Here is a 21,066-nt window from a genome sequence, read left to right on the forward strand (position 1 = left end):
TGCTTTGGCTGAGGGCTGAGAGCGTTACCTTCACATTGGCATCGTCATTCCAAGCACTGTATTTTTTCAGAAGCGCACTATCACCACCCTCTCCCACTCCCATGCTACTGGATATCCCTTTCTCTTTGAGGGTATTCTCTTCCTACTGTTTTAATGTCTTCAGTGATCCCAGCCAGGGACAGAGAGCTAAAATGAGCAAAAAAACCACGGGCCTTCATTTAGAGACATAATCTGTTTAATAAATATGACTGTAAAAGCAATAAACAATAGCAATTATACATTACACTACATTGTATTTAACGAAGGGGAAAAATAAGATGAAAAAGTACATCAAAAAAGTAATTTTAAAATTAGAAATAGTTCCAACGCTATAAGAAAACTTTTTGATTGACTTACTATAAAAATAAGTTGGCTAATGTTGGACTTCCGTGGGGAGTATTATACAGTTGCTGCCAAAACTTTCCCGTCTTTCTTAAAGCTGTAGTTGCAAACACAATAGCAAAGCCACACAAATTGCTGTGTTTCTACCTGCCTTCAGAGAAACTACAGGAAGGGGCAGGGGACTGTTGTGTGATTGTCTGTTCACTACGGGCCTAATGTTCTTGCACTTGGTATCACTTTTTTTTCTTTGCCACCAGTGAGGTTGGTTGGGCCCCATGCCCAATTTATGAGAGAAAAATTCAAAACCATCCCTTCCCCCTTGGGATTCCAGTAACGCCGCTGTGTCCTGCCCTTGACTCGGGTTACCATGTGCAATGCCTTTCGAACAAACACATCGAGAATCAGTGTGCCTTCCTAAGCCTGCTACACTGATTAGGAACCAGCCTCTATTTGCCTTTGCTCAGTGTAGTTAAGTAAATGTCTTTCGGTTACTGTCTTTACCTGTTTGCACATCAGACCCAAATCCTGGAGCTGGGTTTACCTGAGCTGAGTTGGAAATCAGTAACTGTGAAACACCAGGGGTTCAGATTCAGCAAATACCCAGAGTTCTGGGAGGACTTGTACAACGAGCACCAGGCCTGCTCCCTGCCGTTTCCTTGCATAGTCTATGTGCACGTGTCCTGCAGTCACAGTTCCAGCTGCCGTGTAAGGGTTAGTGATAAGAAATCGAATCTCGTACAGGAGCAGTCCTGTGGTGCTGGGGCTCAACATGCATGGGAACAATCTCAGCCCAAGTCCTGCTTTATCCTCCCCTCCTCTGCTCAGAACAGCAGTAGTTCGCACATCTGTGACCAAGTGGGATTTGCTAAGAAGGCTATAAGAAACCACATATAAACTTTTCCCTGCTCCCTATCCATGGATTAGATGTCTTCCAAAAAATGACAGGCCTTGGGGTAACTCCCAAAAGACAAAGGTCTCCCAGGATTTCCCCAGACAAATCCAAACATCAGCACTAAAAGCCACTGAGGACATTATTAGGGCTTTCTCTTAGTCAAAATTTAAGGTGTAAGGCTGGTACAAAGTACAGTGTAAGTACATGCTGGCAATAACCTCCTCAAAGTGCAGTATAGACAGACCTCCCTGCCTGTAATGTATGCTAGTTTTGTTCAGTCCAAGGTCAGGAGGCAGAAAGAGTTATCTCTGAGCAGTGATATCAGAGGGTACCTCAGTGTGAGTAGGCTAAGAAACTGCTTAAGAAAGAGCCTGGCTTTGCGGCTGGGATTGCCCACGCACCCACTCAGCTTCTGCACAGCCGTGGGGCGCAGGCAGCAGCTGCAGCTAGAGGAAGGAAGGGCAGGGTCCAAAAAAAGACATAAACCAAACTGACCCAAGAGTATTTTCAGTGCCTTTAAACTCCAGTGTGATTTCTTGTGAAAGTCTGCTGGGGTGGCTAGTCCTCCCACAGCCCAAAGTGCTAAAACAGCAGTTAAATCTAAAGCCAAGAACCCTTGATGCCCCCTCCCTCCTCCCCTGACCCCCCCCTCCAAAAATCCCAACCCACCCCTCTCTGTAAAGAAGAGACCCCCATGCATATTTTTGGCCTATATTAATTATGAATTTCCTACAAATTAGAGAAAGATAAGAAAAAAGAGAAAAGTGGAGGGGTGAGGGGAAGAGCCACAGGGGTGAATAGTGGTATTGTTTCCCCCCTCCCAACTCCCACTAAAATTTAACACCTGTACAATGCAGTTCCACTATGGTCTCAGTATAATGTCCACATGCACAGGCTTAAAGCTAAAAACCCTTTGTCATCTGAAGAATTAAAAAGTCCAAATGCAGTGAGCTCTCCTCTTTTTTTTTTTTTTTTTTTTTTTTTAAGATATACATATATACCGGTGTCCTCAATTCAACCATTTACATAGGTAGGGATTTCTTTTGTGCTCTGGGGCTCAGCAGCTGTGGAAATACTTCCTGTGGCAAAGAAAGAACAAAATAAGAGTCAGTAAATAGCAAGTGTGTTTAGCCAAGGAAGGAGATGCTGAAGATATCACCTCGCTGGCCTTTGGGATTCAACTGTTCCGGACTGACACGTTCTTCCCAGAAATGTTTTCTTGTCATTCAAAACACTGAAGGTGGTGTCCTGTTCTTTTGCTAATGAAGATGATTCACCCGTGTTGAACAGCACAGGGAGAGGCCAGAGCAGAGGGGTGGAGGGAAGGAGGGGCTGAGGTCCTCAGAGGAAATATGCAACTCATTTGCAATAAGGTGTTGGAGATTTCACAAACCACCTTAAGCTTTGCCTTTGCAAAAGAAGAGCCTGAACTGCTCACATCCAGAAAACAGAAACTGTGTTTTATGCTGCCAGGGTTTGGAGAGAAAACAAAATCATCCAGTAACCTTCATTTAGATTCCAAGGGTCCCTGAATGTTAGTCAAAGGGGTGAAAAACTCTGACTTTTGAACAAGCATATAAAAGAGAAACACCCAATTACAGTCTTGCTTTGTTTTTCCACAGGGAAGAAAATTCATTAAAAAAGAGATTGCTGATTTCCAGAAACAGAAGAGGTGGTTGTATATGAGTCTGAAGAACCTTAGCATTTTCTGATCTGTTCATACCTAGGTTCAGACCTTTTCATTTTGTCAATGAGGTCTGATTCATTTTCCTTATTTGTCTTACTGCCAGATGGGAAAACACTCTTAGGGAGTTTGTTGGACTGATTCCTCATGATAGTGAATTGAGTCTATCCATATTACACATTCACCTTTTGTGCTTGCTGATGCACTTACAGAGGTAAACTAAGGAGATATAAAACACCAATTTCTGGTTCAATAGAGTGTTCTGCTGGACAAGGTACAGCTGAGAAACCCGCAAAATGCTGGCTACTGTATAAAGTCAGAACAGCTATAGCTGCACCAGATAAAGTTACATACAGTTCGGCCTCCCCTCACAACAGGCATCTCTAATCCTAGAGGTTTCAAGGGGTAAAACTAGTTCCCAGCACTAGTGAGAGCTGCTTTGAAGTTACCTTGAGTGGGGCTAGCAGGTGTCTGACTGTTGTTGCCTCAGTCTACATGACCAGCTAAAATGTACATTTCCCTGCCCTTTCCACCTCCTTTTGGAGGATGTGAACCATGGTCATTCCATTCCTTGGGAAGCTCAAAGCCCATCTAACTCTGGGAAAGTGATTTTTATGGCCTGAAATTGAGTGTTTCTCCCTTAGCATCTTAAATCAATTTTGCCTTGGAGACTTCTGGGGAAAAAAAAAAAAAAAAAAGGAATTGTTAAAGTTAAGGACCCACCGCTCCGGGTCTTGGCTTGAAACCTCTTGGTGATCCACAAGCCTTTTGGAAGTCCTCTGTCCAGACTACCTTGGTGGCATTTCCTTTCCTTGGGTTCTGGACTGTGGCCTGGGGTTGCTCTGTATGGGGAACACCACATGGGAAGGTTGGTCCCCTCACTCCATCCTGTGTACTGCTAAGCAGGGTTGTCCAGGTGTGCTGATGAATAGCTGCTAAAAACCTTTTAATAGCTACCTGATCTCTCCTTGGTGAACAGGTGAGGAGAGAGCAGTACTGATGACAGTGCGGAGATGGCTTCCAACTTAGACATCAGTTTCATCAAGAGACTTTCTTCTTTTTTTCTCCCAGGTTGTTTCACAGGCCCCAACTTTAGCACATCACATTCCCTCTTTCAATCACCCTACCCCTTGTTCCCTCTCTGCAGTAGCTACTACACCAAGCCTGCTTTAGCAAATACTCTCTTACAATTTAGGGACATCCCCAGATAGGATGTGAATGCATGGTTAAGCTGATGAAGCTGTGCAGCTAAGACATCTCAGTTAAGACTATGCCTTGTTTTTGTCTGAGCCAAAAGACCTATAAACTTTAGTTCCTCTAAAATAGGTCTGTGTCCTTACTTGCTCCTCTGGTCTGAGCCTGCAGAATTGTCACCTCAAAAGTGAAGCTGAGCAATGCCCGAGCAATGCTGGCTTTACTAGAACATGTACCCGGACTGAAATGTCCCTGTTCCACCTCAACAGCCCTAGTGTTACTGTAATCAGGATAACAACAATCATACAAGCATGAGCAAAAGTACAACGGATCCAGGATGCTTTCTCTAAGCCTGCTCATTTTAGGTCCTGCTAAAGCCTGCCTTACAAATTTTCAGTCACAGAGGCCTGTGGAAGAAATCAGCCTGAGGGTAAACCTAACTGTCCAATGCAGAGATCCCCAGTTCTGCTGAGAATCAGTCAGGCTAGCATTGCTGTTGACAGCAAGATCCAGCAGAGCACAAAGGCCACAGCAGTGAAAACATCAAAGAATATTCAGCTTTTAGATCTGACTTACCGAATCACCTGCTCACCTCCATGTTCCAGGTGAGGGTGGCTGAAGGGTCTCCTGGACAGGACTCAGGTGTGGAGGTTAACCACACAATTACATCAGCCCCAGGAAAATAAATTAAATCGCTTGATAGCGCAAGTTAGGTGAAGCAGGAGTATAGCATTTTTGAGAAGGGGAGGGGATCTACACAGAGCAACTAGGAGAGGGAAAAAGACTAAAGCTGTTCTTCTCCCTGTCATCATATAGCAGTGAGGAAGAGGGAAGAGTTAGCAAGGTTTCCTGTAGCAAAACTAACACTGCAGCAGAAGAGGATGGGGGAGGAGTGTGCAGGGAGATGGAGAAGGGAGGAGGCTTAGAGAAGGGTTAGCCAATTATAAGTCAGAGGCTGACCAGCTGCAGGATGCTGCAAGTTATTTACCTATGGGCTGGATATCCAACTTCTCATCTACTAGTTGCTCAGGGCTCATCAGCTCACTTTGAGGGACATTAGGTATGCTTTCCCTCTGACTGACTGGACTGACCATCTCTTGATCTTTTTCATTCTGCATCTGTGCATATATATTAAGGCCAGGAATCTTCCTAAAACATTAACAAAAACCATCATTGTGGGGTACTCTGGCAGATGACATAGCATTAGCCTTTTACAAACCAAGAAACAAATCACTGAGAGAAAGAAAACCCAACAACACAAAACCCAAACACCTCAGTGAAAGATGATAATGAGGAGAAGGAAATGGCCCAGGAAGGGTCATACCTTTTGAACTTGTAAATTACAAAGATGGCTAGTCCCACAAAAACCACGGAGAGGAGCATCAGCATAGCTGAACCACTGTGACTGGGAGTGAGGTCCACCAAGGGAGCTGCAAGAGATGAGGAGAACATTAGAGCCACCTCCCAGCCTGGAGTGAAAGGTACTCTCTAAAAACAGCACATATTCCCCTACGGCATTTGTAACAGACTTGTCAACTCATCTCCCGGACTCCTCTCCTGACCTAATCCATGTGGGGAGAAGCCTGGATTGAGATGACTTGTGATGCTCAACCTGGCACTTGATGTGAAAACCTATAGCTTTCTGCTTAGAGGTCTGGCCAGTTATTACAGAAATGCCTCAAACATACTCTCCCATGTTGGAGATAGTTACCTAAAGTAGTTGCAAATGAGGTCACTTGGGCACCAAAATTGGACTTTCTGGAGGATCTTGGAGGGACCTATGGGATAATTTCTTACGTAGACTTCCTATTTTTGCTTAGAGCTAGTCTGGGTAGCTCCCAATGCACAGTGAATAGTGAGCAACTGGCTAGTGAATTTTACTGAAGATTGTCACCACACATACTGCTCTCTGCTCAGTCATCTTCCTTCCTAACAGAAGCCCAGTTCCCACCTCAAACACTGTCTCAGCACCCATGCCTTATCAAGACAAGCTCTTCTCACATCTCACACATTTTCAGTTTCTTCTTCCCTTCCTTACTCACTCTTTCATATATAACCTACCTCTTTCTCTCCCCTGTTGCCCTGTCCTCTCTCCCACATGTTTTCCATGGAAGGAAGTGCACAGGTTCAAGAGAAAAAAAGCAGACTAATCAAACAAAAGAGTCTCTCTGTGCCTCTCACAGAGTTTTGTGCAGCTCCTTTTCATAGATCCTTGCAAAATAAGGCCACACAAAACATCCAGAGGTGACGGTGTTCCCAGAAATAAATTACATTAAATAGAGACAGTCTCCACCACTCATGTGCACACACACACACAGAGATATCCAGCATCCACAGAGGGAAACACACACAAATCCAACAATCTCAGCTGTTCATGCAGACACACAATCATGCAGACACTAACAAAACATATTGTAGACAGACATGCGATGGTAGGTGTGCCATTACACAGGGCTAATGGACACAGCAGATACATCCTCACCGGCTGTCTTTATTTGGCAACACCCATAGAACAAAACATAGGTAGTGACTTCCCCTGCAAGACAGTTTAAGTTAAACTGAACCACTGCCACACATGCCTCCTCTCTCTCTTGCCCTTGTACACATGCACTGAACAAACCTTTCTAAAACAGAGCCAGCACACACAAAACACATGCACACACAAGCATATGCTTACTTATGCACTCATGGACATACCACACAGGCGTACACACACGCTTTCTCTCAGCAGTCCCACCAAGCTTGATAAAGTCTAAGTTTGCAAAGAGAAGTGAAAAAAGCTCCTCCTACCCCCTTCAAGCAGGCTACCTTCAGGAAGCGAAGGAACGGGGGTGAAATGATCCATTATTATGAATTCCTCACGTCTCTATTCTGTGTCCTTTGCACCCACTTTTTGTGGGTATTTGCAGTTGTGCGTGATGACGAAGTGGCTCTCTGACTGTTCCAGGCTCAGCTTCAGTCAATATTCCTGTTATAATGCTGTGCTGAGAGTCTGGTAATAAACAGCTCTTTAACTATTTTGTGAGGAATATTGGCATATTATACTAAGCCATAGAGTTGGGGTTATTGTTTGTTGGGTTGGGGACATTGTTTTATTTTTTTCCCTGAGAAAAGGAAATAAACATAATGAACAGATTGCAATCTGTTGTCCAGAATTGCCATTATTTTTTAAAATTTTTTTCTTTCTGCAGTGTGTCCAGAACAAAAAGACAGAGGTGTGAAATGTGCTGAGTCCACTGCTAGTCATTCCTCCTGCGCTCCAAGGAATGCACGTGTTCATGTACAACACAAACGCACACACACACGAACTGGCTCATTTCTGCAGTTCTGCCTAATATCCACACCAAACCAGTTTAGACAACTGCACTTCTCTTCCCTGCAGCTCCCCCATTGCAGAAATTTCCACTGCACATGACCAGGCACATACACAGAGAGGAATATATGTGTGCCCTGAGGCATGGGAACATACTCATACACACATAGGCATATGAATATGTACATGTGCCCCTACACAAACTCATACATGCTGAGCTGTGTGCTTCAGCCAGCTACAGCCCTGAGCTGCCAGGAGGCCAACACGGAGCTGAAGTGAAGAGGCTGAGAGTAGAAGGGATACCACAGATCGGAGCAGCACCACTGCTGGATCATCTGTTTTCCATGGATTGCTTCTGGTGCTAGCTTGCGTCTACCAGTTCCAAGTTTCCCTGCTTTTTTCAGTTTAATTTTAAGAGACTGAATTTCAAACAGAGAATCCTTTTTCTTCCTTGACAACCCAAACAACAGTTTTCAGCAGCAAAGTAAATCTCTCTTTTGGCATTTAGTCAAATTCTAAACTATTCCCAAGTTTTGATGTCATGAAATAGGGCCTTTCATTTATACAGGGAACTCAGTCATGTCCTCTGCAGCTTGATAAGGAACGATATTCCTTCAAAGACTTCACAATAGCTGCTGTTTGGATGTTTTTAATATCTAGTTTGGCAATCCAGGGTCATTTTGCATTCTCACTGAATCATATTTCTGCATGAGACAAAATCCTGCAGTGTTTCTATAGACACTGTGAAGCTGGTTACAGTAATCACTCATGTCTCTCCAGCAGCTTAGAAGAGAAGAACAACAGAGTCTACCTTGCAGGACAAACGACTGTTTGCATCTACCACAGACAGAGAGTAGTCATTCCTGGTGTGTAAGTAAACACAAATAAAACATGTATTTTCAACAGGCACAAAGATGGTATATTTGCACAGTGTGTCTGAGCTGAGCACCCTCTGCTTCAGCCTGAGCTAGCAAGAAATAAGCCAGGATGTGCTCAGAGGCCATACAGCCATTTGGCATGGCAGCATGCCACACTAACAGACCCTGGCTTTCAGCTCACAGAGCGCAGCTGACAAGGTTTAGTAGCCCAGGAAAAATGCCATAGTACCTTCACTAAATATCTGGCTTTGGGACTGGAGCTAACTGGTTTTTATCCAACTCAGAGCATGGGCAGAGCAGCTGAGGACTCTCGGCACTCCTTCAGGCAGACATGCCCCGAGTTCCTCTCTGAGAAGCTGCAGAGGTTACTGTCCTGCACATGGCACAAAGCTTGGATCCAAATTCATCCTTCATTAAAGGCAGGGCTGGAGATGTGGTTTTAACTGTCATCTCTTTCCACTGCATGAAATCAGGAATGTCCCTTCAAGTAGCAAGGGATAAAGATGAACCTTTCCCAGTTATATCTAATGAGGTTCTTCCTAGCTATAATTCATTAGAAAAAGCTTACCAAATCTTCAGGGCCAGAGAAATCAGTTCCAAATATTATTTCGGGATTTGATCTTTACTTTAATAGACTGACCAAAAGGCAAAAAAGCCATTAGCATAGCCAGAGTAAATGCACAGAAACAAATTTCAAAAGCAATGAGCAATCTCAGGTAACTCCACATTTGAAGCGCAAATTAAAATGCTATCAAATAGCCTACATCTCTGAGACAGCCACTGAGCATTTTCTGAAAATCAGATTCCTTCTGCATAATGGGTCATTGTTGAAAATTCAAGCCAAAGATTGCTTCATTGATAACGTTTATGTAAAATATATATGAATTCTAATCTTAAATGCAAAGTCATGCAATTCTTCTGCAACATCTGCCTATCGTTAATTTTTTACAGTCCACAAAAGAAAAACAGTAAGGCAAACTTAAAATGACTGCCTAAACTTTTTTTTCTTTTCTTTAGAGATTAATTAGCTATGCTGTATCTCTGCTTTTATATGCTTTTGGTTCTAACATATCTAAAAGCAAGCATAGGATCATCTGTTCCACAGCTAATGGAAAGCAGAAACATGCAGCAATATTGCTAGGGTAAATATCAGCAAGTTCTGCTTAGGAAACATGAAATATCACAAACACCAAGGCTTTCTTTCAGGCTTATTTAAATGCAGTCGCACTCCACGCTTTTGTAGCAGTCTCTTTTTCCCTCCCCTTATAGACAGGTCAGCATGTGGGCTGACACCAATATGAGCATACCTGCTCATACTACAAAAATCTTTTTGCAGTGCATTTCACTGGTACAGTGAACCGAGGCTGTTCTGTAGCAAAAAGAATTAGCATTAGCAAAAGAAGGTGACACCAGTTGATCAGGATGATTAGCAACTGCTGGATAAAAGGAATTCCTAAGAATCCTGAGCATGGATATAGCTGCTCCTTCTCCTGTAGTAGTTAAACAGGGCCTCTACTGTGAAATGAAGGTTCAACAGTACAGAATACAGACAAAGGCATGTAATTAAGTGTCAGGACATTGGAGATGGTTCATTTTGAGACAGGCCAAAACAAGGCCAAACAGCCTAATCTCATGTGAGTACATAAAATTGTGTGCATGTGTGTTTGTGTGTGCATGTCTTTCAGACTGCTAAGTAACTTTTGAATTATGCTTAATTCCTCTGAATTTTCAGTGACCCAAGAATGCAAGTGTCCAGCTCTAGCTAGTAACCTCTGCACTGTACGATCCAGGCTGAACATGCCATAGTGCTACTTAGCTGTTGAATATTTCAGAGACAGCCAAGAAGCACACATTTCCACTGCTAGTTATGTTACATTTCCAGCAAGAACAGCAATCTCTTGCACATCAAGCAAACAAAAGGACTAAATGCAAATTTAAAAGCCACTATACCTTTTTGGCATGACAAAGAAAAGTGAGGTGGAGTGGGCACCTACACAGAGTTGTTCTTGTGTCATAGAAACAAGAAGTACTTAAAGTGCAGTTGCTAGCTAATGGCACACTAAGAGACCATCAAGGTCTATGCTGCTGACTGTGCTACAGATCAACAGAGAGGATGTACACATGAAGTGGATACTGACCTGCTGTTAAATGAGCAGCATGGACAAGGATTCGAACCCCTGGCTTCAACTCAAAATGCACAAAATTTTGGTTCAGTTTCTGGATCAGTATTTCTGAAATCTAGAAAAAAAGGAGAAAATAAAAAATGCATTTGTTTCTTTACCATTGCTTTAAACTGCCAAAAGGTGGGTAGGAAGTGGAGCTGTCCACAAAGCAAAGATGTTCCAGAGTACAAGACTTCCACAGACTTTCGCAGCACAAATTCCTATCACCTTAAAAAGAGGAGGGCTGTGCAGCTCTACACATCTGCTGGTACTATATCCAGAGTGGTTTGCATATGGTTAGCAATGATTTATATCAACAAGGTGCATTTGTTGCACCACTACAGGAGCAGCACGGTAACCTAAGGGGATTAAGCCCCAAAGGAACATGACTACAGTGTGTGTCTGCAGGATCAGCCAGTAATAGCACATCAGCGAACTGCATTTACTACTCAAGCAAAGAGAGGTATTTCAATCATTAACTGCCATCTGTTCAAAATAAATAACCTCTTGTCCATTGAATGGCCAACTCAATGATTTTAGAGCATGTTCACATCATGTGATATACCTGGACCAGAACATAGGTTTTAAATTCTTATCCCAGATTGCACTGAAATTTCAAGTCCTAAAACCAAGCTTCATTTAATCCAACCCTAAGTTTCAAGCCAGCTGCTCCCTAATCCTTAAGCACACACCTAAAACAGCTCAAGTCTGAAAGTGTCTGTGCTGTTGACCGACTACAGAGTGCATTTGGATTAAAGTGCATGTCGCATCTATTTTCACATGCTCATGTTCTCTCTTTCATGGGAGAGACATCCCACAGAGCTTTTAGAACTACAGGTTATCCTGGAAAAACTCTGATGACAGCAATAGAGCTTGAGCAGAAATGAAGTAGGCTATTCCTCCTTAAATAACCCAAGAGAAAAAATAAGCATTTCCCAAGATAAGACCACATAAAAGCTGTATTTCTATAGTAACAAAGTCAGGCTTTGGTCCAATCTGTCAGTAAACGCCCCTTTCTTGAGACAGTTTGTCATATTCACACAGGGCCACTCTCTCCACATCGCTCTTAAGTGTACCCAAAAAGTTCCAGGCATGTTGCCATTAAAAGCAAAAATCCAAATAGGTATATCAAAGAATGAAAGCTTGTAGACAAGCTATTGACAGTTTGCTCTGTGTCTTTCATATGTTCATTCGCTAGATGTTTCATCTATTTTTTCTCTTCTTACAGTAGTGAATAATTTTCCACTTCAACATACCCACTGTTTTGAGTGTTAGGTTATTAGGGAGAGGTGGTTGGAAAACTGTAAAAAAACAAAAAAAAAACCAAAAAACCCACACACAGCCCTTAATATGCAATTGCTGAAAACGTTGTGCTTTTATAGCCATATCAAGCTCAAGAGGAACCGTATACTGGTGCTAACCACTTAATTTAATTTGGTTTAAATAAATCCTTATTCCTTCTTGAAGATTAATGTAAAAATGTCAGAAAAAAGAACATTCCAATAATTTTTATACAATCTTTTTCGTGTTCTTCATTTTTGTCTGCTTGAGTTATTTCAGTAAATGCTACCCAGATATGATTAGATGTTCCTTGGCTATCATTCATCACAGTATGAGATTTATCTGCCTCTTTTATTTTTTTAACATTCTTAATGGTTCTTTCAATACTCCTGGCTTGTACACTTCATTTTTGGCTTCTGATCACTTGAATAGGTGCCTTTGGTCCAATATCAATTTGGCAATAACTCTTACAGGCATTTTATTTGTATTTTTAATATATCTCTTTTAAGTTTACATTTTTTTCCATGGGTGCCAGAATGAGCTCTAAATATATTTCTTCCAAGAGCAAGAATAAATACCACCTGCTTACAAAGGTCCATCTGCTGAGCTCAGGGCAGCAGGGATGGTGACACAAAGCTGTGCAATACATGAAGAAAGCATGGGAAGCAAATTATATCCCTCTAAGAACTTCAGCATATTAATAACTAAGACTGACTATCTGACTATTACAAAGAGTGCCTCATCACTAAAACTGGAGCAACAGATGCTGATGGATATGCTGCAAAGCAGATACACTAATGGCTTATAGGAGTAAAGGGAGAGACATCATCCAAGCCACTTCCTGTCCCAAATATGATCCAACAACTCTCCTCCATAGTCCTGTAGGAATTAAATTCATGCTTTGTATTCTGAGATCCAAATACAGCTGGGGCAGCTAGGCCTATGGGAAAAAAAAATCAACCACAGGGCAGTAAACTGAAGAAAAGAGCCAACTACATGGTATTGTCCTCTTAGCACATTGCAATGGCTGCACACAACAGTCAGGGAAATGGCAGAGGCAGAAACTATATGTGATGCTCTCTGTACACAGGCTGGCTTAATATATGACATGTAACTGAGAATGCAGCTGGTGAATGCAGTATCTAGTAGAATCTAGTATTTTAGAATGGATTTGGGCAAGAAATGGGAGAACAGGAGAACCTAGAGAGTCAGCATGAGATGCTGTTTGGCAACAGTACTATTAAGAAACACTGACGTCTCCCCTTGCCTGCTGGTGGATCCTGCTGTGCAGAGCGAAGAGCACAGAACTACAGCATGGACAGGGATGTTACAGCTGCGAGGTGCCGGGGCAGCCTCCCAGCAGACATGTTGAGAGTGTCAGAGAAAGTTCAACCAATATTCTTGACTGGCAAGCTGATGGCCCCAGTGATAACAACTGCTCCAAAGCTAATTCTGATATCAGCTGAGACCAAACAAAGATGACTCACTAAATCTGATCCTTTTTCAGTTTGAAGTATTTACTGGCTTTGGTTTTCAATCTCTTTGTCTCTCCTGAGATGGTGTCATTGGAGTAGTGCCCTGAGCTTTATGTACAGCTTCCAAAGGTGGGGGAACTAGCCTACCTTATTGTGAAATGGGGATATGGATCCTGGTCCCCACTACATACTGATTTCAGGTTCATTGAAGAACATGCTATATAAAGCTTAAATATTAATCATTATTATGGTGTCCATGCAGTCTTCCTCTCTTCATCATGTATTTGCTAACCGATTTCAGAATAAGTAATATAGTATTTACACAAGGTTTACAATCAGTTTCTGGGTCCTACCAGACTCTTCAAACTAGACAATATGCAAGCCATGGAGGATTTGAGTCCTAGATAGGCAAAGACTTGGTTTGGGACCATAATTTATTAGAATCAAAATAATTTAGTTTGTAGGGGAGCTTAGGAAGTCACCTGCTCCATCCCCCTCCACTCAAATCAGGGTCAATTTGAAGTTAGAAAAGTTTAGAAAGAGGGAGAAAATGCAGTGAGAGCTGGTATGGGTTTGTTAGATTGCACTCACTTAGTACGGCAGAAGTAGGGTGAAAGGGGTTAGTAGAAAGGGGAGAGGTAGTAAAAGAGTAAGGAAAAAGAATAAGGGCAGAGAGAAGCAGTCACAACTGACATTTATTACTACTATATTGCATTATTACCTGGTCATGAATGAGGAGCTCATTGCGCTACAAGCTGTACAAATGCGGCTCAGAAAAAACGGTTCCTGCCTGAAACCATCAGTATTTCATCAGAAGCCTGAAATAGCAGTCTCTGTTCCAGGACTATATGCAAAGAGTCAAAGCAGGCAGCGGCTGTTCATGCTGCTCAGAGTACACAGCACATTTCCTTGGTCCACAGCTTTTTGAATGTGGCTTTCTAGAATCCGTGCAAGTCTAAAATTTAATTTAACACAGCCTGAGGTCTTCAAGAACGCCAGAAGTTCTTATGAGAATCAGACATCTGCCTTCCTCAGGCAGCTCTGAAAATTCCTGACATCCATTTCTGAGGGAAGAACAGATGCATTCAGAGATGTTTTTAAAATGCTTGTTTGCTTGGTACAATATTTTCTTATCCTTTTGCATGAAAAGTCAGGTTCTCTTAGGAACAGAAATATACACAGTGTAGAAAGAGGGAAAAATAACAAATACATTTCTGTATTTCTAAAAATCATCTGAAATACAAGCCATATACAATGGTTTATAAACCTGCAGTATCTGAAGCAGGAAGTTACAAACAGTTAAGTGACAAGCTCACGTTGGGATTGGATACCCCTCTCCAGGGTAAGATGGCCCTGATAATATTTATGGTCCTCCAATGGTCCCAACAGGATCTGTGAACTACAGAGCACTCAGGACAATCACCCTGAGACTGGAAAAGGGGATTTTCAGCCTTTCATATCTTATCACGTCTACTTCTAGCCCTGAGAATCACAAGTCTACAGACTTTAGCCTAGGAGTGGTTCTGACTCTTGTAGGATTTATTTACAACCTTAACAAAATGTCTTTGAAGCAAATCTCCATATAAAAGCTGATCTGACTGCCACTGAGGGTAAGGAAAAGCTTTCAGTGGGAAACAATCTGAGTCCTGTGCCTTCCTTTCTGCCTGTACTCAAAATGGTACCATGGATGCATTCTTTTCTAAAATGCAGAGGAGGAAACATCAAAGTGCTTTTGCCTATTTCATAAATATCTACATAACTCTAATTGAACAGCTAGCCCTTCAGCTGGGAAACAGGTAGGCCTCAGGAGTGTCCATGTTCATCTTAAACTTTTAGAGATGCAACTAACTAAACTGAAGATGAAACTTCTTAGAATAGCAACCTCCTAATTTATAGTCTTGAAGAGTCTCCCTGTGAAAATAATTAGCTTTCAGAATTAGTTTTGGTCCTTAACTGAGCCTCATTGACTTTATCTGCTTCATTTGCAGAATTAAGCATGATGTGAAAAAATAATTCAGTAATAGCAACCATTCTTCATGTATCATTTTTTCACCAAAGGACACATAATGAATAATAATAACAGACAATTTGTGAGGGGAAAAATAAAAGATTCCAATTTAAAACCAGAACAAAACAAAAATTAATTTGGCTTCTCTTAGCATTTTGTCAGAATTAGGACTGTGAAAGAACCTCGTGCACTAAGAAACAGAATTATCACCCAGAAGGGCATTTTCCCACACCTTTATTGAATTTTGAAACCTCTGGCGTAAATTGGTTTAGACTAACTGAATGTGATTCAAGTATGCCTGCATGTACTATCTAAGAATCGAGATCATTTTATAGATACTGTTTAGGGATCTCAACTAATGAGTGCTACACTTTTATTCAACTCATTGGGTAAATCAATAAACAACTAAGGAAAGAATTATGCACATTGATTGGTAGGAAGCAACTTGAACTAGTATTGCAAAAGTGAACCAGGAGTCAGGGCAACTGTGGATTACTTTAAACTGTGCCACTCACTCTACATAACCCTGGTTACTTCACATGAGGCCTCCAAACCTCGCTTGACTTAGCATTGAAAAGAGCATAATCACCCTCTACTGACTTACAGGGTCCATCAGGAATTTCTTGAAATTCTTTAATGAAAGATGCTATGTAAATTCAAGCTGCCGCAGGTATCCAGAGATATCTGGAAGAAAGCATGCTCTTGTTGCTAAATATTTTGGTGATGGGCATATCTGAAATACATCAGAGGAAAAAAGGCAAAAGAAAGTAAATATGCTAAAAACACTAAAGCTTAAGAGGGTAGGTGAGAAACAGATGTAAATAATGATAGAAGATGCAAGCAAAACTAGATCTGCATTAAGGAAAGAAGCCTAAGACATATAAACAGGATGGGCTGAACTAGATTCCTGAATACCAGCCTCCACGGTGCTAAATTGGCCAGAGGTATTTCATCTCCCTAGTTCACCACTGCCCATTTTATATTCAGTCATCCATGTTATTTCCCATCTCTTTGGCCAGATACAGGTACTGGCCACAGCTACAACATGTTAATCACAGTTGGCTATGAACCAATTGGTGTTGCTATTTGACAAGGACATCATGCTTACTACATTGCCGATAATTCTTTCAAAGGAAAAGATTAATGTCCTCAAATATAATCAGCTATTTGCTATTGCAGCTATTCTGCATTCTGCTTTTACAAAGTTATTTTGAATAGGCCAGGTAAAAGAACACCAATGCAGAACTTGAGAGAGATACATGAAAACACTGAAACCTTGGCATGAAAACACCTCTTTAGAGTTCTCCTATATCTTCTGCTTACATCTCATTTGACTTAACAGTAGGCATAATTACTGTTTTTGACCCCCCCCCCCAAAAAAAAGAAACTCCAGTAGCAAACAATGTGAAGAGATGCAAATCTGTGAAATGCATAAATAAAAAGATAACCCTTCAGGATCCTCCTTCACACACTGAAAAGAATTGAGTGATTGTATCTGTGCTTGTTTCACTGCCCTCTGCTGAATTTGAAATAGAACAGCTTCCCACTGTGCATTCAGAATGAATTGGATTAGTGCTAAAAATTACGCAAAAATTACTTGAAATGCCACTAATTAGAGGTTTGCCTTTCACTGAAGAGAAAGAATTCAGTGCTTTTGAAGCTGGCAGATCGGAATTCTATAACTATCGCATTCAACCAGCCTGTCCACAAGGATGGTGTAACAACAGTGTGCCATCCCAAGTGGCCAGTGGCAATTTTGGGTATCTGTTTTTGCAAGACTGGGGCTATTTTAGTGATGGTGCAGTGACAACTTGTAAATCAACCAGCAGCATCTTACAACTGCCAATTATTTCTACATTTTAAGCAGGTTGGTAGTGTGTCCTAAATTGCTGTGAAATGAAGCAGTGGAACCAAGTGACAAAAAAAAAAAAAAAAAAAAAAAAAAAGCTGCCACATTCTAGTCATGAATAAAAGATTTTTTGCATATGCAAAATGTTTTGGGATTTTTCAAGACAAAAAAGCCTTTTCATTTTTATGAGGCTGTGAATAATAAGCTTGCATTGACTACAGAAAGTAGACTGGACAAAGTAACCTGAGGTCCTCAAAAGCACTATGTTTATGTACTGGACAGAATTGTACCATGCTGCACATTGAAAAAGTCCCCAGGCTCATAATATCTTTTTTTTTTCAGTTGTCAAGAGCGGTTACGCTGATTTAAAAGGACATTCACCTCCCATGGGAAGTATCAGGAATGCAGAGTTCACGTTTGTAAATGTAATCTGCAAACAGAGATGATAACTATTGGTACTGTATGTACATGAAAAAAATAATTTGGGTCACTTGAATGAGAGCAGTACAGCAGCTCAAGGAGAAAGTGACATCTACCATCTGACCATACACTCTCAACAAGAGCATGAGACACAAATGCACTGTCCTAACAGAAAGGTGCATGGAAAAACATATTTGTCAAGTTTAACGCGGTCCACAGGACAACTTACATACTTCCATGCCCCCACTATTACTGTATCCAAAGAATAACTTACTGTGTTTAAACTCATCAAGCACAGGCAGTGTGACGCAGGGCAGTACTACAGTCTTTGACAAATGAGAAACTAAGACCCAGATTCTCCACAGACAGTGGACATGTAGCTCCCTCTTAAGTCAATGTGAATTACATACCTAAAGACCACAGAGGAGCTAGCTAGAGAGACCTCCTAAAGTATGCTTAGACAGACAAGTCAGTATTTACCAGATGCAAAGAGATGAGCTTAATCTGCCTCTGGTGGAAAGAGCAGCAAAGAAAGCACCCCATGGTCATTAGATATGTATCTAGATTACCAGTAAATGCTGAAGTCCATGAAATGCATTTTCTTCACTGTTACCCACATCAAAATAATGAATTAGCTCAGGGATGAAAGATAGCAGGGCTAAAAAGTCGCCAAAACCCCCACAAGGTGCTCTGTGATAGACAGGGCCTGCAGAAACTTCCAGCGTTTCATATGGGGAGATGCAGTTTGAAGCACATCTTCTGTACTGCTTCTATCAGTTTTCCTTCCCTCCCACTCCATTAGCCTCCCTCAGCTTTGCCTGTGCTAGCTAACAAGAGTCCATAATCTTTGTACTATCCACATGATTTACTTGGCTTCTCCCTTTCAACCCCCACAGAGTGTCCCTCACCTCTGTGCTGGTACCTGTCGTGTCAATGTGGTGGTTGCAGGGCTGTATCACCAAATCTAGGTCATAAAACTGTAAGTATACACAATGACATTTTGAGGCTCTAATAAAAGGAAAACAAAAGGAGAGGGCTACAGCACACTTCATTCTCCTGGTAAACTGAGGCCTGCAGCATGCAAGTCTGGTGTCATTCTGTGCTGTTTCATTTGGTTTGGCCAAGCTTTGATTTTGAGAATGAGTTAGATTTTTCATCCCCCAGGTCCTGAAACCGGGTCTTTTGCAGATTAGGAACATTAATCTTTCTAACTCCTCTCCATCTGATCTATTCCAACTGCAAGTTTTCGAGGGCAGAAACTGTTTGTCACAGTGTCTTGGACAGGCTCACCACAAGCTTTAGGTTTTGAGGGGAGCTTCCATGTGTGATATGATACCATGGAAAAATGAATCTGTACAATTCAGTACTTCCTTGAGAAATCCTACTCCTTTGCAGTGTTTGTGCTTTCATTTTGCTCCTGTATAATTCCAAGTTCCCCATCCCTACGAGAGAACTCACACAGAACTATCACTCCTTTGGGTGTGCACCTGCAAACACACCAACTCACACACATGCTTTTGAATAGCTTGTTGCTTGCTCACAGACAAAGCAAAAGATCGGTGTTCCTACTAGAAGAGAATGCTAAATGGAAAGTACCTAAGAAGCAACCTACGCTATCATCAGCAAACACATCTGCTCCCAGTATTCATCACAGTGACCTTAGGCGCAGGCAGAAGCCGTTGAATAGGCTCTGAAACACTTTGGGAAAGGGATAGTGAAGGATTACAGCCCAAATGGATGGCAAAACAGAAACAGTATCAGAATATGCTTCAGAGCTGAGGGCAGAAACACCTTCTGGGCCTTCCTTAGGCAGTTCCCACTGAAAACAATGTCATTTTCTACTGGAATAACTAGGAAGAGGAATGTGGTGCCCACAGACTAATAAGAAAAACTTTCTGATCATCCTGATGGGAGCAGGGAAGATCCTCCTCTGTAAGAAACAGCTGGCTGCAAATCGCAAATAATTTCTCTCTCTTCAAAGATTACTGTGCGGACCCTGCAGGATGCCAGGGAAGTTGCTGGAGTCCCACTGAAAACGACATTTCTTCTTGTCCATAAAAAGGGTCTTGAGAGTGCTCTCAGGGCTTCCTTTCTTCACCACCACAGAGACTCCATTTTTACAGAGGAAGAAAGAGAGGGGCAAATAGAGAGGGAGCAACTGGCAGAATACAATAAGCAGTTGAGTGCCAGAGGGGAGCAGGGTCACCTGTAAATTTGATAGTTTATGGACTGCCTTCCTTGCCAATTTATGAAAGAGAAAAGAAGGAGGGGGAAGAAGAAGAAAGGGGAGGAAAGGTTTTGCAGAACAGTAAATTTCCATCATTTTTGTTTATTGTATGGGTGGAGGAAAATTGCAGAGACAAGTCATTTGTCAAGAAAAGATGATGGCTGAGGATGCTGAGTAAGGGAAAGCAGAAATATATGGGTGACCTAGTGGTTTGAGGCCCATCGCTGAGTTTGTTAACAAGGCTTTAGACCACTGCAAGGGAATTGCAACAGCCAATTACAGGTCAAGCTGAGAAAAAAGATATTAAAAAATAAGCATACAAGAAATGGGAAAATAATGTTGATATGTTTACTGATGGGAAGGCTCTACTCATCCATAAATTGAGGGGAAAATCCAAAGACAGAGGCTAAACCCCTTCTGCTATCCAGTGGAGTAGCAGGCATCCAGTAATGCTGAGGATTTGGACATAACACTGAGGCTGAGATTTGCGAACTGCTGACACCTTCCACCCCATGCTCACATAGGTCATACTCACACAGGGTACCTCTGCTTGGGCCACTGACATGCTGCATGGAGAGGCAGCGATACAGTAGTACTCCCCTCACGGCTAATAATCTTTGCCCCTGGAATCTGGGATAACAAACTGAGAGCTAAATCAGGATTTTTTCCCAGCACAGTGTTTTAACATCTAGTCATAATCACGGTAGGCTCACCTTGCAGGCAGGACCTTTTCACCCTTCAGGGACATACAGTCCTCCCCTTTGCCATAACTTGCTTCAGCCTCACACAGGGAGTACACACCAGCGCAGCTGAACTCCATGGCTAGCGTTATGAAGAGGGCAGGCAAGATAATCTAACCATCCCTTTGCCTTAAAGTCAATGGAGTTCTGGTCTACACCCCAGCTCTGTCCTCCAGTGCTTTCACAGACTTGACAGTCTCATAAACTTCACCTTATGAGGCTACTCCAGTACATGTTGGCAGGAATCATCCCCTAAATCCTTCCTGCTCTCTCTACTTCCATTAAGTAGGACAGAACTTCTGAGGAGGAGGACATAAAATCGTAGAAATTTATGCCAATTTGGCATTACTGAGGGATTCCAAATGGGAGTCTCCATTCCTGACAACAGCTCCAAATCCTGTTTCCAGTATTGGAGAAAAACAAAGAAGATGTAGCATGTACTACACTCATTATTTCAGTCACACTGAACCAGAGGCATTTGTACCATAATTATTAGTTTTAACTTGTCTTGGAAAATGCATATACATACACAGATACATAAATATATATTTCTACAAGAAAT

General features: G+C 41.9%; 1 protein-coding gene across 2 annotated transcripts in view; it reads right to left on the bottom strand.

The window, feature by feature from the left end:
• Positions 1-217: 217 nt before the first annotated feature.
• LOC112993673 (VPS10 domain-containing receptor SorCS1) overlaps positions 218-21,066 on the bottom strand; it is a 315,899-nt gene continuing 295,050 nt past the window's right edge. Inside the window, exons 24-28 of one of the 2 annotated variants that reach the window (XM_064514196.1) lie at positions 10,481-10,580; positions 5,476-5,581; positions 5,140-5,300; positions 3,681-3,799; positions 218-2,352 (exon numbers count right to left, since the gene is read on the bottom strand). In XM_064514196.1, coding sequence (XP_064370266.1) covers positions 2,296-2,352; positions 3,681-3,799; positions 5,140-5,300; positions 5,476-5,581; positions 10,481-10,580 — 543 coding nt within the window. In that variant the 3' untranslated portion in view covers positions 218-2,295. The remainder of the gene's footprint in view (positions 2,353-3,680; positions 3,800-5,139; positions 5,301-5,475; positions 5,582-10,480; positions 10,581-21,066) is intronic. The other variant, XM_064514197.1, reaches the window with a different exon arrangement.

Source organism: Dromaius novaehollandiae, chromosome 6, assembly GCF_036370855.1.
Source record: "Dromaius novaehollandiae isolate bDroNov1 chromosome 6, bDroNov1.hap1, whole genome shotgun sequence".
NCBI lineage: Eukaryota > Metazoa > Chordata > Aves > Casuariiformes > Dromaiidae > Dromaius > Dromaius novaehollandiae.